Raw genomic sequence first — 27156 nt, 5'->3', positions numbered from 1 at the left:
GCACCTGCATCTTGTAAATGTAGCATCTATCACCTCTGAGGACGGGCTTACTAACCTTTGTTTAGTTTAGGCACTGAGTCTCGGGAAATGCAAGGAAAAAAATAACAATTAGCAAAACGGTTGAAAATAAGTGTGAGAATTACAAACTATCTGAGTGTGTGTATTCACCATTTTCCGTTAAAGTGAGAACTGAGAGCATGACAATCTTAGAAGTCCCATAAGAGTGTCCCCGCCCCCATATCTGAAATTCTTTCAGTGTGTGTGTGTGTGGGGGGGTGTCTTGTCTTCCACATGGATCTTGGGAGCTGGAGGTGGCTAACCTGATGATTTTAATTAAAATTGAAGGATGCTTTTTCCTAAGAGCAGGCGTTGACCCTGAGAAGGTAAGAAAGAGGATGTTGGACTAGAATTCTTGTAAAAGAGCCATAAAGAGAACGGAATATGTTGCAGCATTAAGAGATGAAAGGAGGTGTGCCTAATTCAAAAAGCAGCTTCTATGGAAGCAGCTCCCCATTCTGCAGAACCACACAACTAACAAAGAAAATCCATTTTCCTGAGCTTCTGGGAAGGAAACAAACCCAGAGAGGAGAACGGAGGAAAAGGGGACTGTAGTTTCTAGGAGCCCCCGCCAAAACCTCCCCCTCCCTCACCCCCAAACCCCTGGGTAAGCCATTCCCGCACCTCTGTCTTGTATTCTCATGTTGGACACGAGACTCTGGCTTTTCTGTGAAACTGTGAGTTTCTGTTCATAATTGAACTGTTCAGAATCATCACAGGCTTAGGGGCATCTCCATCTCTGCGACTTCTGTCCGTCTTTTTCCTTTCTTTTCCTTTTTCCAAAGGAAGATTTTGTGGGAGGAGAAGAAAAATAAGATCGCGAAGAGAGGTGTGGAGGTCGGGGAGGGGCTTGGAGAACGAGCCTGCCCTATTAGCGGACGCCAGAGAACTGGCAAGGTGGTGCACCCTGGAACCATAGCCCCCAGGAGGCTGAGGTGGGGGATCTACAAGTCAGAGGCTGACATGGACTACAGCATGGGCAATGGAACGAGACTGTCTCCAAAACACCCCGGGTTTTTTTTTGTTTGTTTGTTTGTTTGTTTGTTTTTTTCCGAGACAGGGTTTCTCTGTGTAGCTTTGCGCCTTTCCTGGAACTCACTTGGTAGCCCAGGCTGGCCTCGCACCCCGTTTTTTAAATGGCCAGCAGGATGGCTCAGGAGATAAAGGCACTCGTCACCACGTCAGATAAACTGAGTTCATACACACACACACACACACACACACACACACACACACACGAAGGAGGGAACTAACTCCCACAAAGTGCCATGGTACACAAGCATGCACAGACACATCCACACACACTAAATAAATGTAGGGAAAAAACTAAGTCACATAATACATCTACGGTATTTTAAACATCATGGTACTCACCTAAGACTAAGGCCAAATCACAAATAACACAGAAGCAGCCTCCATGTTTTAAATGTCCCGAATTTCATCAGTCTATGAGATCATAATTCACTTCCATAAACAACCCATTTCTCTCCAGGGAGGACAGTCTATTATTGGGTTCTCCTCCCTGCATGTTTCTGGCAATTCTCCTGAGATGTTTACAGGCTTCACAAATCAACCCTGAGGTACTGACAGCTGGAGCAGGCCTGTTCCCTTCCACCCATCATCCCTCACCACGCAGGGACCACCTCATCACCCAGTGCTGGCCTCTGCTCGGTCACAGAGGTCCTGACCTTCCACTCCTCATTGCGATGGCTGAGGCCAGCTTGTAGGATCATCCTGCAGCCTTGAGATAGGAAAGAAAATGTAGCTCATTCAACACAGCCTCTGTGTCACAAATTTGCCTCAGTGTGCAAGTCAGAGGCTGTCAGTGTGTTCCCTTGTTTTTCTGGACCCCTCCCACGACGGCCAGAGGAAATAAAACAGCTGGTCTTAGCAAGTGTGAGGCCGAGTTTATTTCACAAACCTTCGGAGTGAATTGTTGCGTGTTGGTAAGCCTCCATCAGCTGAAGTCACTGGCAATTTTCCTCTAAATGGAGAGAATAATCTGCTGTTGCCTCATCTTGTAAAATATTGTCTAGAGAGCTCTTTTATGAAAATGAAACAAATCTTACCTGTAACATTCAGATACAGTGTGACAGATGACGGCACATTCAGATACATGGTGTGATAGGTCACTGCACATTCAGACATAGTGTGATAAGTCACTGCATATTCAGACACAGTGTGATAGGTCACTGCACACTCAGACACAGTGTGATAGGTCACTGCACATTTAGAAACAGTGTGATAGGTCACTGCATATTCAGATACACAGTGTGATAGGTCACTGCATATTCAGATACAGTGTGGTAGGTCACTGCACATTCAGACACACAGTGTGATAGGTCACTGCACATTCAGACACAGTGTGATAGGTCACTGTATTGATGATACATTGCCCTCTAAGGTGTCATAATGTGGAGATGGGGGTTAACACACAGAGAACACACTCTGAGTGTGGGGACCAAGGGGCCACACAATGTACCTAGACACTCTCTACATACTTGGGTCCAAGGCCCTTCTCTGCCCACCTCCAGGTGCTCCTATGCCTGAGGGTTATTTGGCTCTCTCCTGCATGCCCTTCTGCCAAGAGCCCAGGTCCTAGAACAAGGCCCAAGAGAGGCCTGCCATCCTGTGTCCTTCCTTGCTGCCCCGGGACTGCTTCCTTTCCTGACTGAGAAACAGGAAGCTTGGTAATTTTCTGCAAGGGAGACCTCATTCGTGGGAATGACATCACATTGCCTTCCTAATCCCAGTTCTTAGGGGAGTCGGGGGGAGAAACCAGAACCTGATAGTGTGACATTGCATCATCCAAAATATGGCCTATCCAATCTTGACTAAAACTATAGCAGATTCAGGTGTCTGGTCCCTTTACACGGTATTTTCTAGAAGCCTAATGTCCATGGCTACTCATCACCTCTGCCTAAGGGCCACGGCTACTCATCACCTCTGATCTGATGGACATTTCCAAGCAATTACAAGTCTACAACATCCGAAACCACATGAGCACAGGACAACACATAGCCACGGCTAAGGGAGAAGTATTTATTTACAGTGAATACACTCTGTCTGCAGTGTATACAGAGATACGACGCTCTCAACCACCCCTACCCAAGGTTAACTCTGTATACACATTAGCTAAGCTGGAGACTCAAACTTCTGCTTTAGATAAAAAGGTCTGATGCATACTGGAGCACATAAAGACCTCCTGGAACAGGGTATCAAAATGAACTATCCAAATTCTTGCTTCTCATGGAGCTTTGAAAAAAAATCACAGTACACTGTTACCCAGAACTGTCCATGATATAATAAAGAGCGTGATATTGTCAAATCATCCTTTCAGTAATCGTTGGATTGAGACCCTTAAGGGGGGTAGGAGTTCCAGTAGGTACAACACAGTGAGTGAAATGTTCTCATTTTTTCTTAAATGTATCTAAAGTGAATCCAAGGGAAAGAGTGGAATATTCACTATGTCAAGTAGCAATGCCTTGTCACAACCAAGGTTTTTAGACATTATCACAATTTTTATTATCTATAATTTAATCATTTTTTCCCAGTATGGAAATCTAGAATTGAACCTAGGCCCTCAGTAGGCTAGGCAAGCATGCTACCATGGAGCTATCACACCAGCCCTGTGGTTTCCCAATTTTATCATCTATTTAGACTCGTGGAAAACGTAACCTCCATCTCTTTCGGCTGATTACAGAATTTTCACAATACCACAATATTTAAGAATAGAGGTTGGAGGTGGCCCTCTTGATGCTTGTCTGTGTCCTCTTGGGTCTGATGAGCCTTCAATCTCTCTGAGCCTTACTTGGGAGCATAGCGATCTTAGGCTACAGGTCATCTTGGCTTGTCACGTGACTCAGACATTACAGGCCCCGCCCTCCCAGTAGTTCTACCAAAGAAGCTGAGCTCTGGTGTCTATTGTTGTTTAGCCTGGTAGTCCCTTGTGTTCTTTTTGTTGTTGTTTTTGTTGTTGTTGTTTTTTTTTTTTTTTTTTTTTTTTTTTTTTTTTTTTTTTGAGACAGGGTTTCTCTGTGTAGCTTTGCTCCTTTCCTGGATCTCACTCTGTAGACCAGGCTGGCCTCAAACTCACAGAGATCCGCCTGGCTCTGCCTCCCGAGTGCTGGGATTAAAGGTGTGCGCCACCACCGCCCGGCGTCCCTTGTGTTCTTAACAACCTCTTGTAATGGTACTGGGGTTCAAATCCAGTGCCTGGCACATGCTAGGCAATGCTCTACTGCTCTACTACGGAGTGACATTCTCAGGCCTTTAGCACCCTATGTCACATCTGCCTTGACATCTGAGGAAGAATTCTCTGTCCGGGGTTGGGGAGGCCAGCTCCCTCTCCCTTTCCATGAACAGTTAAATATGTTGCCTTGCGTCCCATCTGTCCCCAGTTCTGAGTCTGGCTTTTGGATGCAGGCAAACATGATTTATCATATTTGCCCTGCCACACCTCTCCTCTAAGATTAAGTACAAAGTCAGCCATGCCTTTAAAGAGAGGACAGAAGAAAGCAGAAAAGAATATACGGTCACATTAATAAATGGTGTTGAGAAAAGTGTGCCATGTATTAGAAAAATACATACCCAGAGATAAGAACTTACTCCATAACCTAGGCTGGCCTCAAATTTGTAAGCCTTCGGCCTCAGCTTCCTGGATGCTGAAATTATAAATGTGAGCACCATGCCATACCACATTTCTTATTTTTAATCCAAATAGTGACTTTCTTTTTAATCTATATCCACTAAAATTTTCCTTTTGTGTGCGTACATGTGTGCACATCTGTAAGTTTTAACATGTATAGATTATATGCCAACACAAACAAAATTCCTAACAGTGCCATTGACTCCAACATCAACTCATGTTGCCTTGGGATAGCGGCACATACTCTCATGCTAAGCCCTGGCAACCACAGATTAGCTCTCTCTATAGTTTCTTCTTTTCAGAATGTCACAGAGATGTGACCGTGGGTTGCACGTCCCTTAGCCACCATGCTATGATGGGAAGTGTTTCAGACTTCTGAATTGTTGGGACTTGAGAAGACTTCCATACGTGTAACAAGACATCTTGAAATGAAGCCAAATCTAAGCATGAAGTGTGTTTAAACACGCAGCCTGGGAGTCATTCTATAAAACATGTTGAGTGCCCTTGTACTTCAGCCCTGACTTGTCATACAGGGTCAGATATAGAATTTGTAACATCCAACATGTCAGTGCTCAGATTTTTAGAAGAGGGAAGGTCACTGTGGGACCCTTTGAGACTGGCTGGTGTCACATAGGAGAATGCACTTGAGGTTCAGGTCTGCTGTCGCGCTCTGGTAGCCTGTTGCTTATGTCATTGAGGCATAGTCCACAGTGTAGAGGAACCACTGTTTATCCATTGACCCCTGGAAGGATGGTGGTTTCCTTCCATTTGGGGAAGTTATGGTCAGTTGCTATAAACATTTGAGAGCAGGCATTTATGTTAATGTAAGTTCTCATTTCTCTACCTAGATATCTAGAGTGGGATTCCTGGGTCACATAGTCAGGATATATTTAATCCTATAAAACTCCTACTAAGATCATAGGCAAATTCCAGGTCTTCTACATTTATTGCCAGCATCAACTATAATCAAGCTTTGTTGGGTTTTGCCTTGTTTGAATAATTTTTACTGGCATGTGGGATCTCCTTGCCATTTTAATTTGCATTTCTTCAATAACAATTTTGTCGTTGGTGATTCAGGGTCTCACTCTGCAGGGCAGACTGGCCTGGAATTCACTATGTAGCCCAGGCTGGACTCAAACTCACAGAGATCCTTGTCCTTAACCTCCTGGGTACTAAGACTTCAAGTGTGTGCCACCATGCTGGCTTGACAAGTAGTTTTGAGCCTGTGGCACTCGTCCTGAGTGTCTCGCCACCCACACATCTTTTTTGATGAAATGGCTGCTTGATCCTTTGCTGTTTTTCATGTGAGTCTGTCTTCTTATTGTTCAGTACTGAAAAATGTTATGTATTCTAATTATAAGCCTTTGGTTGAACATGTGGTTTGTAAATATTTCTTCCTGTTTTCTGATTCCTCTTTATTGTATTCAGAAAACACTGGTTTTACAATTTAACAAATGGTTAAGTATTGGCGAATATCTGTCTTCTGGTTAAGAAAGGACTTTCTGAACATGAAAGAGATAAAATGAAACGTAATTGAATGTGAGTGCTTTCCTTTTTTTTTTATAGAAAATCACTAAAAAATTTAAAGATTGAATAAAATTTTTTTTGAAGTTTGTATAGATGACCTATAAATGGTCAGTGTCTTTAGTATGCAAAGAACCCACTCAAATTAGTAAGAAAAACGGTAATATTATAATAGAAAAATAGACAATAGAAACTAGTATAGTGGCAATGCCTATAAACCCCTCACTTGGGAAGCTGAGACAGAAAGAGTATGTATTGAAGGTTAGTCCTTCTTATACAGTGAGAATCTACCTTAAAAAAAAAAAAAAGGCTTTAAGAGTGATTTCAATGAAGAAATTCAAGTGACAAATTTAACCTTACTAGTAAGCAAATAAATGCAAAGGAAAACATCAAAGTATCATTTTGCCAACTAAATTAACAATGATTTAAAAGATGGTGATGTACTCGGTGTTCAAGAAGGAGTATGGACTCAGCTGTAAGAGGGTAAACTGAGTCAGTGATCCTGGAAGGCAGGTGGCACAGAGAGCCTTAAAAACCACTCAAACTTCCTCTTCTAGGAAATCCTCAGGAAGGGCAGAGATGGGAGAGCAGACAGAATGCACAGAGGTGGCAGGAAGTGTCTTACACACCCTAGATTCCTATACCGGGTTCACACACACCATTTCATTCTGTGGATAGCAGTGTCCTCCTTGAGCCTGACTCTGGGTGGAAGCTGACCATGGCTAAGCTGTCTGTAAGGTTCTGTTGAGCTCCTTATGTTTCTCCTCTGGTATTCCTCCAGGACACCCCTGCACTGGGCTGCAGCTGCCGGGAAAGCAGAGTGCGTCCAGTCACTGCTGGACTTGGGCATGGACAGCAACCTGAGGGACATCAACGAGAGCACGCCCCTGGCCTACGCTCTGTACTGCGGCCACACAGCCTGCGTCAGGCTCCTCTCCCAAGGAGGCCGGTGAGTTTATCTACTGTCTTCCTCTCAAAGATGTATGACATTAACATTTCTCCAAACCACCATCATGCAAACCCAGCAATAACAACATTGCCTCTGTGTGTGTGTGTGTGTGTGTGTGTGTGTGTGTGTGTGTGTGTGTGTGAACATGTGGAGGTCAGAGAAGAGTTTTCAGAAGTTTCTGTCCTTCCGTCATGTGAGGTCCAGGGCTGGAACACAGGTCATCAGGCTTGGTGACAGGCATTTTTATCCACTGATCCATCTAGTGGTCACAGTGATGTAATAATATCAGAATTATGTAATATAAGTAATATTTTTAATTACCTAATTAATTGTGTGTGTTAGCCGTCCTCTAACATAGAGTGAAATGGTCTCCATTATGTGGGACAGGATAATAGAAACAAGCTTGACTCCATCAGTTACGGCACATAACCGTAACTTTCCTCCTCTTTGAACCTTCTCTTTCCATTCTTTTTCCTCCTTCTGCCTAGATCACTTTTTCTCGAGACACTTACACACTCTCAAAACTTTCTGAAGATGCCAAAAAAGCTTTTTGAAAATCTGAGTTACAGCCATCATATTATGGTGTCAAAATATTTAATTAAGAAAATTTCAATAAAATATTTGCTCTGTTATTTATTTAAGCAGTAAGTTTGTGTTCGCTGCATGTTAGAATGAAAAACCATATTTTAATTAAAACAATATTGTAGCTGCAATCCCGGGGTTCTGGAAGCAAAAGCAGGAGGGTCATGAGTTTGAGGTTAGTCTGGGCTGTCTGTGTAAAGAGACACCGTTGGTAAATGAATAAATAAATAGTTGTTAACTTCATTTAAGGTAGCGATTTTCCGAACAAGGAAAATAATGAGCAGCACTTTTTTCCATTCTTGGTAAATCTCTCTCTCTGTCTCATTAGACAATTAAGCCAACTTTGATTGAATTTTGCACTGTGGTATAGAAATTTCATCCGGTCAAAGCCCAACACCAATGAAGAGAGAAATTAATGGCACCAAGATTTCCCCTCTTCTCACACTAGGGCTGATTACCAAACAATCAGCAGGTTTCATGTCCCTCTAGGCTCTGTTCTGTGCAAATCCATGCAAGCTTTCCACATCAGAAGTCTTAATTCTACTGGGGTTGGGGGGAATCAAACCTCAAGGCAACAAAAGGCCATCAGATCTACTGGGTTACTGTCCAAGAACAAAATTCGGTTTCAGCACTGTTCCTCCAAACAGTCATTAGGTGCTGCACCCACTGCTGAAGGAGACTGATAAAGCCGACCGACAGCTGCCTCAACCACTCATTCAATCAGTGTGCTTTAAAGTCAAGAAACTGTCCCACCCATTGGATTTCAAACCAAGAAAACTAGGGAGTATTCTTAAATGCACTAAAAAGTCATTTATAAACCCATAAGCAACAAAATACCACTGTACCAGTCCAGAAACTATTATGAAAAAAAAAAAAAGGTGAAGGCAATAAATAAAAAATTTAGTCAGCTTTTCTCTCCTCTCCTCCCCTCCCCTCCCCTCCCCTCCCCTCCCCTCCCCTCCCCTCCCCTCCCCTCCCCTCCCCCCCTCCCCTCCCCTCCCCTCCCCTCCCCTCCTCTCCTCTCCTCTCCTCTCAGTTGCTTATATAATACCACAAGTAGGATGCAAACTCTTGAAAGCCTTGATTTCTTGTCCAGGCTCATTAAGTATCTGTAGACTCTCTTGTGTTGTTTCCTCATTCATACATTCTGCTACACAACTACCTGAGTAACGTGGGGAGTCCCCATTCTGGCGGGGGAGGGGGGGACGACTCATTGATCATGTGATTGCCATGGTGAAAGGGAGATAAAAATGTATTCATAATTTAAAAGTAGAAAGGCTATATAGTCATGTAAATATGTATGTGTGTGTGTATGGACAAAGAGACTTGAGAAAACACGGTGGTGAAACTGTTTTCATAGTGAGAAAACATCCCTTGTCTGCGTCCAAATTTAGTGCTGGTGTTTTTCAAACAGACTACAGTATCTCATTCCGAAGAGTAATATTCCAGTCCACCCCCCTTGGCAGCCTGCACATGGGTCCAGTTTTGAGGTTGATTCCTAACGCAGAAAGCATGGACTTGACCATGGCCTCAAAAGGGAATAGTACACACTTTCCAAAGAACTGGAACAGAACAACGCCTCGGGGAACCTCAGCTTGAGCAAGCCCGCCGAACAGCTGCTGCTAACCTTTTTTCGGTTGAGTTTGCTTGTGAATGGAGTATTGCTCACATCTGCCACGCCCGACCTCTGGCACACATGACTTCCTCTTCCACTGGAACTCAAACTCAATCTCATTCTTCTCTGCCTGTTTCCTTCAGTAGAGTGTTTTTCATAACTGTATTTAGGGTGTTTTTTTTTTTAAGATGTGAAAGAATAACAAAGAACAAACTATAAAACGTGCAAGATGCTGGATACATAATGTCAGTGCTGCCGGACCCCCTGGGGTCTCTCACTCGGAGCAGACGTAAAGCCAGTTACCTCTGCAGCTCCTCTCCTCTCCTCCTCCTGCCCCGTGAGGCAGAACTCACACCTTATTCTTCATCTCTAATGCCTCTGTCACTGAGATGAGAGAGCGGGATCACTTTAAGCTATTTTCAGCATAACCAGTTGATAACTGAAAACGGATTGCCATGAGGTCATTGAAAGGCTATCCTCTGGAGACTCAGGGGATGGTTCAGCCAGTAAATGCTTGCACAACAAGCCCGAGGACCCGAGTTGGATCCCCAGCACCCACGTACAAGCCAGGCATAGTAGCCCACGGCTGTAATCCCAGCGCTGGGGAAATGGAGACGAGGGGGTGTTTGTGGCCCGCTGGCCAGCTAACCTAGCCGAATAAGCAAGCTCCAGATTCAGTGAGGCCCTGCCTCAAATCATCATCGTCATAATAATGTTGGTCCAGAGACATGGTTCAGCAGGCAAAGGGGCTAGCCATGCAAGCCTATGGCTGAGTTCCATCCTTGGAGCCCACAGAAAGGTCAAAGGAGAGAACCAGATTCACAGAGTTGCCCTCTGACCTCCACAGACATGCCCTGGCATGTAAGCACCGGCACTTAGGCACACCATACAACGTCAACACAAAAAACGCAAATCTCTCCTCAAAAGGGATCAGAGATGGTTTATTCTGGAACCAAATATGGGTGGTCAGTGGCCTGGCAACATCGATTTGGGTTACTTCAACGTTCATGTTCCAAGATGAAGTTTGTATAGAAACAGAAGAAGGATACTTGTGAATCAAGAAACCTTGCAGATACGTTAATGGAAACAATTGGTAGGCAGGTTAGAACAGAGCGGGGGAATTTCTGCTCTGGGTCTCGGGTACTGTCTGACATTCTTAGCCTTTGGGTTGATGGGAGCTAGGTATCAGCTTGTTTACTCCAAAGGACTTACCTGATGGTCACCAACAGAGGAGGGCAATACATGGCTATTAAGAAGACTGGAAATAACCTGAGATAAGTTGACTCTGGGTTTTGTAACATTCCAAACGCTCCTGAAGTTTGAATCCGTTCATTGCAGAAGCGTCAGTAGGAGATGCAGCTTCTTTCAGAGAACTGTCCTTCACAACAATAATAAATAATTGTTAAAGATTAGATAAGTAAGGTTGACAGATACAGAGGAAGGCACACACCTCAACCTCTGGCCTCCACATGTAGGGAGAAGGGGAAGGAGCGGGGAGGAGGTGAGGGAAAGGGAGGGAAAGGGGAGAGGGAGGAAAGAGAAAATAGCCCCTGTGGAACTTAATGCAGAAACCCATCAAGTGGCCAGAGAGCCAAAAATAAGCAAAAGTGGAGTGCAGAGTCCTGAACAGGATGGCTGTGCCACACCCAGCAAGCCTCAGGGGACATCACAAAGAGAAAGAGAAAACGGAAGAGCCAGGAGCTGGAAAGATGCGCAGCAGAAAGGTGTCTTCTGGACATCACACAGCATTGCACTCGCGAACTCACCGCTGCTGTGGTTTCTGCATAAGACCTGTGCAAGACTGGGCCGGTCCACAGATTTCCTCATGAATGGGGAGGGGTCCTCCCTAGGGAATTCTCTGCTAAGGGGATAGGATGTCATTTTCTCTAGCAGTGTAGCCATGATACATTGCTTATGTTCCAGTAAAAAACTTCCCTCCCACACTCATGCAAGAAACCCTAGCTAACCTCAGTGGGAGTGCTGGTGAGGAAAAAGTTTCAGCAGGAGAGGGAGGCGGATGAGAGAGAGGGGAGCTGGGATGAAATGACTAAAACGTACTACATGCATGTATAGCATTACATTACATACATGTACAATACCGTCAAAGGGCAACAAAATGGGGTATGAGAGGAGACTCTAACCCGAGGAATGAAGGGATGTGGGTAGCACACGCCCATAAGCACAGTACTCAGGAGGCTGAAGCAAAAAGATTATGGGGTTGAAGCTACATTACGTAGAGAGTCCCCATCTCAGAGAGAGGAGAGGTGTTGAGGTACCACCTCTGCAAGGAGTTAACAGAAGGTGGGGTCCTTGAGAAAAACCTTGGCTTGAAGACTGCAGGCCTCTGGGGATGAGCCCAGACAAGCTGATCAAGCAGATGGAATGGGTTGGGGTGTCAGTATCTTATTCTTTCCCCTGTTTCCTGTCCTCGCATGGCACTCTCGTTCTTTTCTGTTCTAGAGCAGAACCTGCTCGGCCTCTTCCTTCCCAGAACAGTCGACCCCAAAAGAAGGAAGGACGATTCAGCATGCTCAACCAAATCTTCTGCAAACACAAGAAAGAAGAGCAGAAAGCCAATCACAAGGACCGCAGCAGGGACAGGCATAAGGAGGACACCACCTCGGAAGTCAATGACATCATCACCACCTTCGACAGCGTCGTCGTGGATACCAACTGCCAAGATCAGCCTGGTGACCAGGTGGCTATGGTTGTCTTTAAGAAGAGGACCTCAGAGAATTCAAAGTATCTCTTGCCAGAAAGGAAACCTCTGGCCCGGAAGGGGCTCCCACCAATCAGAACACAGAGTCTCCCACCCATCACCCTGGGCCAAAATCTCCTGACAGCCTCCCATGGAGCCACTTCCCATACTGGCCTGAGCTCTGGTCCTCAGCATCCTGCCCAACGTTCTCAGAAAAGTCGGAGTGAACAGGACTTACTAAATAATAGGACTGGCTGCCAGATGTCACTAGACAATCCCTTGAAGGGGGACACTAATCAAGCATTCTCCTCCAAGGCTTGGACCGTGTCTTCTTCCGATAAGTTACTAGACAGGTTATTTGCTGGCCAGCCTGGTCACCAGGAGCCCTCTGGGCCACCTCATCTTCCTCATCTACATAATCCCTCATCAGGTAACAGCCTTACTTCCTTCTCTTTCCTAAAGGGCTCCCTCATGCATGGAGTGTCTCTTGTAGAGTTAAGCTAGTAACTGCCAGATGAGTAGCCTGCAGGCGAGGGCGATCACATAGTAACTACAGTCGCTTTTATTTTTTCCCCCCCGGACAAAATAAATGTTTGAAGATTTCTGGGAAGTAAAACCTTTCAGCTTTTCCACCCTGTGTGTGCTGAGGTAAAAGTGTGCTGTTCTCCAAAAACAGCAACAGAAACAAAAAGAGTATTGCTGTTTCCTCTAAAAGTGATTTCTTTATTGGAGTTCTGTGGCCCTCTCATTCCCTAGATGCTAATTTTCTTGTGCAGTTAGTTGTGTGTTTTAAGCCATCATTCAGGCTCCGCCCGAGATCTATCCCACCAACACCTGAGGTGAGAAAAAATGCCAATACCTTGTTTGGATCTGTGTAGAAAAAAATGTGACATATTCGCACATGTATGGTTTATACCTCCCCGCATACCAAAGGCTTGCATGGTTCTTCTCCCTCTCCCCTCACCCAAAGCTACCAATGTCATTCAATTTTTTAGCTTATACTTCCAGACACATGTTACACATTTGGGTATAGGCCTATGCTTATAAACATGAGATCTCTCTTTCCTCTTCTCCGTACTCCTGCTCCTGACAGCTTCGAGGAGTCTCAGCTTTTCTGTCCTGCTGTTTTGCTCTCACACTCAAATAACCTTGTCCCGAGCTTTAAGAATAATTTCTGCAAATAAACAGGAACTCTGTACATATCCCCTTGTAGTAATTATCATAGTGAAGAACTTAAATTTGGGGGAGGATGTTGGCTCACACCTTTAATCAGGAGGCAGAAATGGGTGGATCTCTATGAGTACATCAAGCCCAGCCTCGTCTACATAGAGAGCTCCTGGACAGCCACACCTACATAGTGAGGCCCTTTCTCAAAAAACAAAAAAACAAAAACAAAAAAAACCCTTACATTTTATATACATACAAATATTACATATTAAATATATTAATATTCCATATTATAAATAAAGCATCACACTAAGCAATTCATTTTGCTGTTTAAGCAATGCATTTTGATGTTTCATTTTGCTTTTTGAGAGGGTTAGCATTGAATTTACTATGTAGCCAAAGATAACCTTGACTCCTAGTCTTCTGCTCTCGCCCTCCATGTGCTGGATTATAAGTTTATGTCTTCTTGCCCAGCTCTTATTTTTATTTTTTAAAAAAAGTGATGCATAAGGGATTCTGAGCCCCTCTAAGGTTGTAAAACAACTTCCTAACTCTGCTCACTGCTGCTCACATGGTGCCTTGGTTTGCTTTTAAATAAATTAATTCCCAATACTTAAAACATGACATTTTATATAAAAATCTACAGAAAGAGTCTAACTTTCTCTTGGGAAATCTAAGCCAACATTCTCACGAGACAATAACTGATTAGCTCTGAGGCATCATGGTACTCACTTCTGCTTGCATTTCACTGGCCAGAACTGGGGTCACATGCTCACACCTATCTACAAAGAGGATTGGGAACTGGAGGCTTTATAGCTGGGTGCCTTGTTCCGACCTCCAAATCAGATTTCTGCTTCTCAAGGAGAAGAAAGAGAGTAGACATTGGGAAGGGAACTAATGGAGTCTGCCTGGAGTATCATCCAAAGCATCTACATCATGTGAGCAGAAGAACGTTAGATACAATTGCTCTGGGCTGGGCCCCAGAGAAGTAACCAGTGAAGTCCTGGGGCTGCAGAACTATGAAAAGAAGTGAAAGTTAGTAAGGGATTCTGAGGACGTGAACAGTGCTTATAGGAACACATTTGTTACTTATTAGTGCTAGTTATAGCTAGGAGCCATTCATGGACACTGATTCGGTGGTGGCCCATGCCTTCAATCCCAGCACTTAGAAGGCAGAGGTAGGAGGATCTCTGTGAGTTCGAGGCCAGCCTGGTCTACAGAGTGAGTTCCAGGATAGGCTCGAAAGCTACACAGAGAAACCCTATCTCAAAAAACAACAACAACAAAAAACAAACAAACAAAAAGGACACTGATTCATGGTAACGCAAATCTCCTAAGAGTCTTTAGCCCATAAATGAGCTTCAAGGGAGACAACTGCTGGATGATTATGCAATTGAACTTGGGACCTCCTGAATGCAAGCAAGCACCCCATCCCATCCCCAGCATAACACTGGGGGATATGAGCTAACTTTATGGATAGGCCTGGAAAAGGAGAGAAAGAATAGGGATTAAAGTAGAGATCCAGTCTCTGAGGGCATAGCTGGCTCTAAAGATTCACTCCCTTGAATTCCACCTGGCCGCCTCAGTTCCTATCACATCCGTGTAGCATGTCAGTGGCCTGATCACTGCACATTGCTGCACGGAGAGCCATATCTTCCACACATGAGCCTTTGGAGGACATTTCAATTCTCAAACCATAGCATTTCCCACCTGCAAAGTGGAAGACAAGCCCTGACTCACGGGGTTGGGAGTAGCTGTTAGGATTAAGTGAGTTGAAGGCCTGGGAGATGCTCAGTGCTTGATAGGAAGGTATGAAAGCCTGAGCTTGGATTCCCTAGAAACCATGTAAATACTAAGTAGGTGTGGAAGCCTTGGAAAACAGAAACAGGGACCCCCAAGAGCAAGCTGCCAAGGAAAACTAGACATATCAGCTAGCTCTGGGTTTGATTGAGAGACCCTGCCTCAAAGAATAAAGTAAAAGTGATCAAGTATGATTATTAACAGCAACCTCCAGCCACCACATGCATATACATACAAGTGCCTACACACATGCAAAATAACTAACACCACACACACTCACTTCACACTGACTCACACACATACACTCACATACACACACACTCACACAACTCTCATACTCACACACACACAGTCTCACATATACATACACTCACACACACCCTCACACTCACACACACAGAAAACAGACTGAGTTGGTATAGACAAAGTAACACCGTGACTAGCAGATGCTACTAGACAGATACGTTTTGCTGTTGGTATTAGTGTTGCTTTGGTTTGGTTTGGTTGTTTTTATGTTTTGGTTTGGGGGTTGTTCATTTGCTTTTTGTTTTTTGAATCAAGGTCCCAGTCTGCAGCTCAGGGTGGCCTTGAACTCACAGCAATCCTCCTGCCTTAGCAACCAAGTGTTGGGATTATAGGAGTAAGACACTGTGCCTGGCCTCCAGTTTGATGTGGATTAGTCCCTGTGCTAAGCACTACACGTTAGAAACAAGCTACTAATGACCTGTATTTTAAAAACAATGAGGTTTAAGCCAGGTGTGGTGGAGTGCCTGGAGTATAGTCACAACTACTCAGGAAGGTGAGGCTTCTTATTAATGTAGCATAGGCCACATAGTGAGACCTAAGAAGGGGGGAAGGAAGATGGGAAGGGAGAGAGGGAGGAAGGGAGGGAAGGAAGGAGGGAGGAAGGGAGGGAGGGAGGGAGAAAAGGTGTTATCAATTATTGTGTGTGGGGAGGATCCCGTGCGTGCATCCACGTGGAAATGGTTTATTATAATGAGGAATAAAGAGAAAGATAGGAAAAGACAGAAGGGGTCGTCGAGGGTGCACAACATGTGCGAGAGAAGCAGAAAGAGAGAGAGGAAGGGGCGGAGTTTCCTTAAAAAGAGGCTTTCACGTCAGGACACAGGGCGGCTCCAAGGGCCGGGTCAGCATGTTAACAGAAGGAAGGCATGCCGGCTGGCACTCTGGGTCTGCTAGTTCATGCCTGTAATCCCAGCACTTGGGCGCAGACGTGAGGATCAGGAGTTCAGCGTCATCCTTGGCTACACAGCGAATCAAAGGCTAGCCTGGGTAAGAGAGACCCTGTCTCAGCGGCTCCTCTGACCCCTAAAAAAGAAGAAAGGAAAGGGAGGTGGGAGAAGCGAGTCCAGGGCGTGTTCCGTTCCGTCCCTCAGGGCTGTGTTTTCCAGGCTCCTTGCCTGCTGACTTCAAGGTAGCATCATCCAGTAGGAGGCACAGAGAGAAGAGGAGGAGGATGAGAGGAGTAGAGACCCAGTGGATCTCCATGGCAACCCTGCCTCCTGTGGGAGCTGTAGCGCGAATTCTAATTGGTCTTTATAATAAAAAACCCAGAGTCAGATATCAGGGTGAAAGCTGAAAGTTCAGAGAAGCAGCCAGCCACCAGAAAGACTTCTTCCCTCTAGGAGTCCTCAGACTGAAAGGGGCCGAGCTCCTGTCTCCACCCCACCTTATCACTTCCTCTCTCTGCCCAGCCACATCACTTCCTGTTTCCTCCTCCCAAGTGCTGGGATTAAAGGTGTGAACCGCCATTGCCTGGACTCTAGTGGCCAGCTCTGCACTCTGATCTCTAGGCAAGCTTTATTTCTTAGAGCACAAGCAAAATGTCACCACAGGGTGCTTCAGCAGGCACAATCTCCTTCAGCTCCCTCCACAGACACGGCTCGGGGCTGTGATTCCCACTCAGTTTCTGGGCTGTAGTAGCATTTTGTCTCCTCCTACGACCCCTCCAGCAAGGGCTGGAACAACCCCTCAATCTAGGGCTTGTGTTTGGTTTTCTAGCTTTTCTAGGATTATAACAAACATCTGTATGAAATTCCCTCTTTGAAAGGCCTAGAGGGCTCTGTTAGATGGACTTTGATTAACAAGGCAGGAAATGTCTTTCTGTACTACAGTGCCAAAGGACCATCAAGAAGACGTGGGGGTTGCGACATGTTTGTGTTATAAGGCCCTTCCTTGTCATAATTCACATCACCTAGAAAAAGCTAAATGATTTGTTCGGTGATATTCCAGCCCACTGATGATATATTCAAAACTTGAGTCCAGCACTCCCACACAGGGATAGCCCAAGTATTGACACTGAATTCGTTGACATGCTTACCAATTCTATATCATAATTTTCTTTATCAATTATGTCTTCCCCAAATGAACAGACGTCCCTATTTTCTGAACTTTATTCCTGTGGACATCTTAACACCATTTGATACATTGTTTTTAGAACTACTGAGTCTTTTGCCTTAAATTCAAATGGCATGGGCCAGTGAGGTGGCGCAGAAGGTACAGCTTCTTGGAGCTTGCCTCCAAGCCTGGTGACCTGAGTTTAGTCCCTGGAAAGTACAAGGTAGAAGGAGAGAACCTACTCCCAAAGGTTGTCCCCTGACCTCACACACAAGCTGGGGTTCAGGTACAGACAGTTAGATAGATAGATAGATAGATAGATAGATAGATAGATAGATAGATAGATAGATAGATAGATAGATGATAGGTAAACAGACAGGTGGATGGATGGATGGATGAATAGATAGATAGACAGGTAGATAGGTAGATAGATAGATAGATAGATAGATAGATAGATAGATAGATAGATAGATAATAGGTAAACAGACAGGTGGATGGATGGATGGATGGATGAATAGATAGATAGACAGGTAGGTAGATAGATAGATAGATAGATAGATAGATAGATAGATAGATAGATAGATAGATAGATAGATAGATAGATTTTTGCTTAAAAATCTAAAGGGTTCACTGAAGTGGTTAAATTGTTTATTTTGGGCTGGTTGAATTTTCAAGAAACTTCCAGGTTTTTACAGCAAACCTTAGTTTGTGAAGCCCTTGGCTGGCTCTGTGGTGCTGGCTTTCGTTGAATGGTCCCTTTAGCTTTGGATCTCTCTCCTCTCCTGCCTGGGTTCAGCAACACTAATAGGAGCTCATGGTGCAGCTGTCTGAGTTCCTGACAGCTGCTATCCCGTGCTTACTCAGCAACCCCCAACATTCAGCTGTACCCGGGGCTGCTCGGTGTTGATTGAGAGCCGTCAGCGGGCCGCATGAGCGATGAGGAAGAGCACTCAGCCTAATGAGTTGGAGTTTGGAGAGCCTCAGCATAATTCATTGCCAGCCACACGCAGAGAAAATGGAACAGAAAGGTCTGTGGTGTTCTCTGCTGGCCTGGTTATTTACAGGCCGTCACAAGAAAAGAAAAGAACTCACTTCCTTGTTTCCCTCAAGAAAGCTTTCTCCAGAACTTTCGAGATTATCCCAGCAACAATGCACTCTTCAGGCTAGGCTGGTCAGCACCAACTTTTAAACCCACCAGGAGCTTTCCCAGGACCAAAGGCCAATTCCTAACCTGGGCAAACACAGCCCTCACAGTGTGGACTAGCCTGTGCCTCACTCTCAGCTGCGTACCTCCCATCTCAAAGCCCCACCACACACACACCCTCAGCAGTTCCTGACTAACTCTCAGTTCCTTGAAAACCTGCCACCTTTGCATTGGGCGACATCTTTGCCTGGATTCTTTTAGCTTTTATCTATGATGTGTGACAAATTCCTACAATATTTTAAGAGCCAGCTTGAGCTGGGCACAGCAGTACACACCTGTAATTCCAGCACTGAGTTGGAGGCCAGCCTGGGCTACACGGGTCAATAAGCATCTTCTGTTTGGAAGTCACAGTGACCCCTATACATAGTGGTTTCTCCTTATTGAGCACTTTTCACCAGGTACACTGAGAGAAGGATTTTTATTCCCATTTCCCACTTTCTAGACAAAGTGCTTGAGACTCTCAGAGGTTAGCTCACCTGCCTAAGACCTCAGAGCTAGACAGTGTTGTGCCCGAGTCGCAAAACCACCACAGAGCCAATATCCGATGCAAGCACACAGGGGTTTATTAATAACAAAACAAGCCCAGGGCTTTGTTTGTGTCCAACATTCGACACGGTGTGTGGAGGAGAACGGCCCTGAGCACTCACTTTACGGTGTTTGAATAGGAAAGGTTTACGTGGGTTACATATCTCAGGATTGGATGAGGGGGCTGGGGGTGAGGTAGTTCTTTGAAGTTGCTGGCTGAATTATAAGCACGAAATTACTAGTGGCTAACAGGATGCAGGGTATCTACAGAGACATACATTTTTTTTTCCCACTCCCTATGTCCTTTTATACCAAGTCTAGGATATATAGATTTATTGTTCCAGCCTTATCTTCCCATGAGTTCAACATCTGGTCAGTTCTAAAACTGCTGGTCAGCAAATACCTTTAGAGGAGGGGTCGGGGAGGGAGCGTCTCTCAAAAGGGCTACTGATTTTTTTCCCTTTTAACAGGAAGGACAGACTCATAAGCGAGCCTATAGGATTCAAGAACATCTCTTCTGTAGGGCTTAGGTCTGAAATGTCCTCCAAAACATTTTGCACAGACACACAAAGTAGCTAATGCAACCCCCCCTTTCCACTGAGGTGACCTGATACAAGGCGTCACAGCACTTCCTGAGGGACATCAGGATCCTGTGTAAACATAGACTAGATCTAGAATAAGAGAGCTCTAAGCAGGCAATTACCGACTTTATTATTTTATTGTCCCCAACAGGGTGTGTTCTCTGAAGTTTCCTGAAAAGAAAATATGTCCCCATTAGCAATGCAATAAGCCAGTCAAGCCAAATTAGTAAGTCCAGGTTTAGTAAACAGAGCGAAGCAATTCTTAGGTGACCCCCGGAAGACAGGAGAGAGAGCACATGGCTGGTCTGGTGACCAGGTCTTAAATACCCTGTAGGCATGGTCTTGAGGAGCCCCAGGGGAGGGGCTGACCTGTGGCGAACTTTCTGAGGGCCGGGTCTGGAATGAGAGGAGTGGGTCCAGCACAAAGGTTCCCGACAGTTCCTGAGATAGCAATAAAAGAGATTTGGGCTATGTACAGATCCATCCTGTCCCTCAGAACAGAGCAGAAAGCCAGCATGGAACCTTCCAAATGACTATCCATTCTCCCATCCAAACAATGTTTCTTCCATGCCTAGGGAGATAGGAAAATGTGAGTTTTAAGGTCAAATACAGCTGGTCTGGAGCCTAGGTTCTGTCCTTTCCCAGAAAATGACCTTGAACATATTTAGAATGTCTCCAAACCTCAAGGTCCTCATTTGGCAAATGAGAAAGATAATAGTTGCCAAGACAGAATGAGACCATGCCTACAGCAGTTTGCCCAGTCCTGACAATAGAGGGTACTTAATAAACAGCATCCATTCTAGGTGGTGGTAGCACACACCTTTAATCTCAGCACTCCCAGAGGCAGAGAGACAGGCAGATCTCTGAGTTTGAGGCCAGCCTGGTCTACATAGTGAGTTCCAGGATAAGCTCCAAAGCTACAGAGAAACTTTGTCTCCAAAAACAAAATTAAATAAACAAACAAACAAATAGCATCTATTGGTTGTAGTATTAAGGCAACTCCACGTAGTTAAAAGGGAGGTTTACTTTGTGGGGTAATTTACAAGTGAAGGGATAAGTTACAGGGTCCGGGAAAAGTGTAGCGCAGTCTGGCGGTGTTCTCTGGAGAACTCTGCTCGATCTGCTTCCCGAGTCCAGGATCCGGAACCAAGAGAGCCAGCACATCTAGATCTCAGGTCTTAAGGGCTCCTGTCTTGGCCCCACCTTGTAGGCGTGACAGTGACGGAAGCCTCAATGGGGGTAGTATTTCCAGGTCAAAGCTGAGACAGCCACCCACTACAAGCATCCATAACCAGCTGTATCTAGTTACGAATTTCTTCTCAAGTGTGACCCCACTGGGGATTTAAAATAATTCTACTCAAGAACGTTACCTCTTTAAATAATGGATTCTGGAATTCTTTTACTTTCAAGGTAAAAGGAATGAAATATAATGACAAAGTTACGAACCACAGAAACCAATCTTCGCTCAGTCTCCGTCATGTGGCACTGCTTAGGTGATTACCATGCACAGCGTGCCCTTGGAGCCACTCAAATGGATGGGGTCTTTGCTCATGCACCCCAGCTCCTCATTCTAAGGATTGCTTTGTCCAAATAGAAGGCTTGAACCCAGTGAACTCCACTGCAATTGGGTTCCTTATCAGACTACTAGGCAAAAGATAAAATTGGGTGTGTGTGTGTGTGCATTTAGGGGGGCTGTTGATTTTGTTGTTATTTGTTTTGTCTTTGCTAAGGTTGGTTGAGTGCTTTATCCTGTAAGCCAGTGGTTCTCAGCCTTCCTAATGCTGCAACCCTTTAATCCAGTTCCTCATGTCATGGTGACCCCCAGCCATAAAATTATTTCGTTGCCACTTCATAACTGTAATTTTGCTACTGTTATGAATCATAATGTAAATATCTGATATGCAGGATATTGACCCCCATAAAGGGTCGAATTGAGAAACACTGCTGTAAGTTAAAAGCCGACCATGTATTCTCCAATTCAGTCTCAGGACGTTTGGAAAGACAGACATAATTATTTTCATCACTTTACAAATTAGGAAGTCGGGGCTTAGAGAGGTTTATGTCACTTCAGCAAGATCACCCAGGGAGAGCATAGTGAAGCAGGAAAACAAGCTAACCCCACTGGCCTCAAAGATGGAATTCTTGTTCACCATTTTATTCCATCAATGTTTAAAATGGACTTCAGTCACTTTTTTTATGGACATAGTTTTTCACTTTTTTATTTGTATGCCTATAGGTGTTTTGCCTGCATATATGTCTGTGTACCAAGTGTGTGCCCGATGTCCAAGGAGGCCAGAAGAGGGTATTTCCCTTGGAATTGGAGTTACAGCCAGTTGTGAGCCACACACACCACGTGGTGCTGGGAATTGAACCTGGGTCCTCTGGAAGAACAGCCAGTGCTCTTAACTGCTGAGCCATCTCTCCAGCCCCTAACTCTTTCTCTGTGTATGAGTGATTGCCTGTATGTTTGTGTATCACACATGTACAGTGCCCAGAATGGCCCAAAGAGGGTGCTGGACCTGGAGTTACAAACAGTTATGAGCTGTCATATGGGTGCTAGGAACTGAACCCTCAGCAAGAGCTGCAAACACTCTTAATGGCAAAGCCTTCTCTCCAGCCACCCCACCCCTTTAAAAGTAACTTTTATATTTTCTTGTGCTCTCAGATATCTGGAAAATCCATCTCTTGAGATCAATAATGTGCTGAATTTTTAACAACTGGCCTCCAAAAGTCAGTGCTTGTTAATTTCTGTGGTGGAAATATTGCCACTTGATGGCCACAGACAAAGCACCTGAGTGTCCTTAAAAGCTTGCTAAAGTGCCAACAGTGTAACCATCTGCTCCGAAAAAATAGGTTCTCATGCACACATTGCTCCAGCACACCAAAGCCCAGCGTCCAAGTTAAAGATAAGCTATTTCTTGGCCAAGCATGGTGGCATATGCCTTTAATCCCAGCACTTGGGAAGGCAGAGGCAGGCGGATCTCTGATGAGTTTAAGGTTAGCCTGGTCTACATATTGAGTTCCAGGACAGCCAGAGCTCCAAAAAATAAAATACAAAAAAGACAAGCTATTTCCCAAGTGCATCATCCTTTGTAGGTCAGTCGTTTTTTAATTCTGACTTCACATTTGAGTCACTGGTGCAAACCTAATGCCCCACCTGCAAAGATTCTGACTTAATCCAGTCGGGGTGTTGTTTTTAAAGTAAATCTCAATCTTACCATATTACCGATAAAGACTCTGTAGTCAGATGCTGGGGTGAAAACCTGCTAGCTCAGAGAGGCTGAGGGGCAGCCAGCTGACCTTCCTCCTTAGCCAACTCCGGGGGGGGGGGGGGGGGGGGGGGGAGCTGCTCAACGTCCCTCCCTACTACTTCCTGTTCGTTTTCTCCATCTGTTTTCCTGACTCCCTCTGATCCTCTATGGCTACTTCCTGTCATCTAGTTGCTGGCTCCGCCTCTTGACTCATGGTTGATCTTCTTTAATTAATGAAATCTCAGGGTTCACAGTGTGATCAAATATCCCACAACAGGGTGTGGCCAAGACAGCAGTAACACTAACCTAAACTCCCCCGCATTGGTATGTGCAGCAGGGATTGAGAAACACTGTTCTAGGAAAATGATACCCTAGCCATCACTCACACTCAGTAGAGATGCCAAGATAAGAGGTGATACCTCTAATCTACATGACTGGCATTTTTCCAACTTCAGATTTTATAAGTTTAACTCTTGAGAGCAACTCATTGTGCTTGTTGATGACATTTTATTTAGATTAGTTCCATTGAAATATGGCTTCTAGATGTGGCCAGATGACTGGGTGGGTAAGGGTGCTTTGTTACCAAGTCTCCTGACCTGAGTTCTAGTCCCAGGATGGTGGTGGGAAGATTTCTACTTAGGTATCACCTAGCACAACAGGGAGCAAAGGCAGAGACCAAGTGTAGTGGCTCACGCCTGTGACGCTAGTGCTCAGAAGACTGAACTCACTCCACACTCACACGAGTGCGAGAGCATACACACACCCCAAACCATCCCCCCATAGGTGTGTAAATTTAATAAAGCATTTTTTAATGCCTTCTCATTTAAGCCCTGAGTGGTATATAATAGAGTGTGGCCATTAGTATTGTCATTGTGTCGGTCACTTTACAGGATTTTCAACAACTTTTGTGACTATCTTGTCCATGGACTTTGTAATTTGCTTCCGGTTGAGTCTCGGGTGATTGATGTGCATGTGTTTGTTCCCAGGACAAACTCTTCAGCACCTCTCCCCAAACAGACCCAAGTTCAGGGATCTCCCTCTCACTCGGAACAGCCTCGCACCTCTGCCGGACCAAAAATGTAAGTACTCGGGTCCCCTCCCACCCTCATCCCCAGCTTCCTCCCCAAGCATTAACACGTCTAGACAAACTCAGCAGCATTTCGCTTTCTTTTTGTTTTTCGAAAGAACGCCAGGTGCCAATACTTGTGCACAACCTAAAAGGTCCTTGAAATTAGTAATGTCTAATTTAAAAAAAAAAAAAATCTTTTCTCCCCTCAGGGAATTTTGTTCGAAACACAATAGTGGGAGTTTATTAGCTATGTATTATTTAATGTCTTTAAGAATGTACTTTAAGCTAGATGTGTTGGGACATGGCTTTAATTCCAGCACTCAGGAGGATCAGAAGTTCGAGTCTAGTCTTAGATGTATAACGATGGAATTTGAGGCCTGCTTGTGCTACGTGAGACGACTCTCAGAAAGGCAGGGAGTCTGAATATGATTGATTTCTTTACTGTGTGGGACCCAATGGTTATTTACTTGCAAAGTAAACATTCCTAAGCAGAAAGGAAGTACTTGACGTATTTGGTTTGGTTCTGTTTTGTTTGAGACACGGTCTCACTGTGGAGCCCAATCTGGCCTTAAAATCTCAATTCTCCTGCTTCACCCTCCCAAATGTAGGATTGCCAGTCCATTCCAGCACGCCTAGTTTCTTTTGCTTTCATTCAGCTAGCTTTGTTTATTTATAGTCACAATATTTTATGTAAAACTCTCATAATGTAAAACATACTCTTCTTAGACCAGAAACCTTCAAACTGAATAAGCCCAAATATCACCTGGCATGCTATTCTAGGGGACCCAACACGTAGAAATGATGAGTTTATAGATCCTTACACCCACACTAGGAGGCAGGTTTTCTCCCAGTGTGTGCCCACTAGGCAGGCAGGGAAACTAAGTTCAGAAAGGACTTGTCCAGCATCACGCAGGTAGCACCTAGCACAACCGGGAACAAAGCCAGAGGCCAAGCATGTTGCCTCCTGCCTGTCGTGGAAGGGCTCAAAAGGCTGAAGCAAGGGGACAGAATGTGAGGGCAGCCTATGCCACGTAGCTAGTTCAAGTACAGCCTGAGCGATGTAGATACTCTCTAAAAAATAAATAAATAAATAAATAAACAAACAAACACACAAAAACAATAAAACAAACAAATGTAAAAGCTAATCCGCTACCTCATGAAACAAGCCAGTTTAGTTTCTTCTTTGTACACAATCCTACCCTGTTTAACATACACGTACACGCATTCACACACACACACACACACACACACACATATACACACACACACAAAACCCCTCTGCATTCATCTGTGAGTTAGATCATTTTGGAACTGGCCTAACAATTACAGACAGGCTCCTAACCCTTTCCCCTCTGTTGCTGCAACAATAAGGCCAGCATGATGAGACTGTCAGGATTGCATGAGACAACATGTGTACATGCCTGAGACACTTAGCACCTTTATCAACACAGAGTAAGTTGGCAAGATGCCCTTTCTCCCCCAGGCGAGAGTTTGGATGGGGCCAACCAAGAGTCCTAGGACTCCAAGTGAAAGCAGTGAACTCTGGGGTCACGGCACAATGTCATCTCTTCATAGTGATGTCAATTCAGAGCTGGAGCCGTCTGTCCAAAGTCAGGGAGTTAGAAGAGAAAGCCAGGATTCCTCCTTGACAGACCGACCCTCCACCCTTACTGACTTGGGCAAAGTGAGGGCTCCGAGTGGGGTTGATTTTTCTCCCTGGGGACTCTCCAGCCTGCACTCACCTTTATCAGCTCCCTTGGCCTTGTATGTGGCCTGGTAAAGCCAGAGAGGCTTTCACAATTTAATTCCAGGAGACAAGACAAAGATCTCTAATCAATTTTGCTGAATGCAAAGAAATCAGACAAGCCGAACTGTTCCTGAAAGAAACCTGAGAGCCTTTGGAGGTTCGCATGAAAGCAAATGTCTCCAGGCTTGTTCAGATCTGTGTGCTCAGCTGCTGCAGCCCAGAGAACTTCTCTGCCAGGCACGCACAGCCAGGTCACGTGGGATCAGAGCTGTTGCAATCCTGTATTTGTGCATTTTTCAAATCCCTCACGTGTAGGAAGCCTGATTAGATGTGAACACACAGCTTTTCTCCTTAGTCCAGCTCCCACCAACACAGGCTTCTCAGAACAATCTCCCCCTCCTTGAGACATGGCAGGATCCCACTGTACCATCCCCTGGTAGCCTCTGGGAGAAGCAAATCTCCAAGGTCTCTCATTCTATCCTCTCCAATCCAGTTCTATCTGGAGAACCCCTGAGAACAAACCGAGTCCTTCCAGCGATCCCAAGCCAGCGAGGACATGGCCCACCAGCCGAAGAGGGCGAGCGGTCTGCCGATTCCACCCAAGATGAAAACTAACTGCAGACGCTCTCTGTGGAAATCTAGAAGATATGTATTTTTCAGCTCTCTAGGGGTGAGATTACTCTAGTTTCTATGAACAAAGTCTTAACTTAGTAAGCTGTGTTCTACAAGCCATTCACAGTTTTATAATTCAAGATTCCTTATTTCAAACAAATACACTAGCTGAACATGCACTTAGAATCTTTGGGTGTGCAAATGTTACCAAGTCAGTGAGTTTCTGTGGGCCCCCTACACACTGTAATTCAGAAACGAAACACATTACTGGCAGGAAGATTTAGGATGTTTCATTAATGTTTGTGGCATGTTTGCTGTTTTGTCTCAGTTGTTTTTTGTTTTTTGCTTTTTTTTTTTTGCTTCTTAGATGATTTTCTGTAATTTTTAAGTATATGCTTTGCTGAATTAAAAATATACATATATATAAGAAAAGTAAACCTAGGCTTGTTCTTCACATTTATTTCCATCCTTCCTTGGCCCAACAAAACTGAATTAAAATTCAGTACTAAATTCCTATTGTGGTCACAGTGTATGACTTTGAAATGCACAATCTTCTGCAAAATATTTTGATATCGTCGGCTCTTGGCTTAAACCCAAGTCACTTGATGGTGTTTATGTCTCGTCCCTGTTATTTAATTATTTCCACCTTCTGTTGTGTTCAGCTACATCTGATGACCCTGTAATAAGAAGGGTCACTGGGAGCTAGCAGCGTGTGCTTCCTGGCCTGAGAGAATTTCAGGCTGGAGGCCTTGCCTAAAGTCACATTAGG

The 27156-nt window shown here is 44.8% G+C and overlaps 1 protein-coding gene across 2 annotated transcripts in view; it reads left to right on the top strand.

Moving 5' to 3' along the window:
- Ankrd55 (ankyrin repeat domain 55) overlaps positions 1-26901 on the top strand; it is a 95118-nt gene extending 68217 nt beyond the window's left edge. The window contains exons 9-12 of one of the 2 annotated variants that reach the window (XM_076551893.1): positions 7011-7178; positions 11872-12503; positions 23946-24038; positions 26269-26901. In XM_076551893.1, coding sequence (XP_076408008.1) covers positions 7011-7178; positions 11872-12503; positions 23946-24038; positions 26269-26390 — 1015 coding nt within the window. In that variant the 3' untranslated portion in view covers positions 26391-26901. Of the gene's footprint in view, positions 1-7010; positions 7179-11835; positions 12504-23945; positions 24039-26268 lie in introns of both variants that reach the window. The other variant, XM_042261561.2, reaches the window with a different exon arrangement.
- The last annotated feature ends 255 nt before the right edge of the window (positions 26902-27156 follow it).

Source organism: Peromyscus maniculatus, chromosome 15, assembly GCF_049852395.1.
Source record: "Peromyscus maniculatus bairdii isolate BWxNUB_F1_BW_parent chromosome 15, HU_Pman_BW_mat_3.1, whole genome shotgun sequence".
Taxonomy (NCBI): domain Eukaryota; kingdom Metazoa; phylum Chordata; class Mammalia; order Rodentia; family Cricetidae; genus Peromyscus; species Peromyscus maniculatus.
The sequence above is the reverse complement of the archived record's forward strand: the minus strand, read 5'-3'. Positions and strand labels throughout refer to the sequence as shown.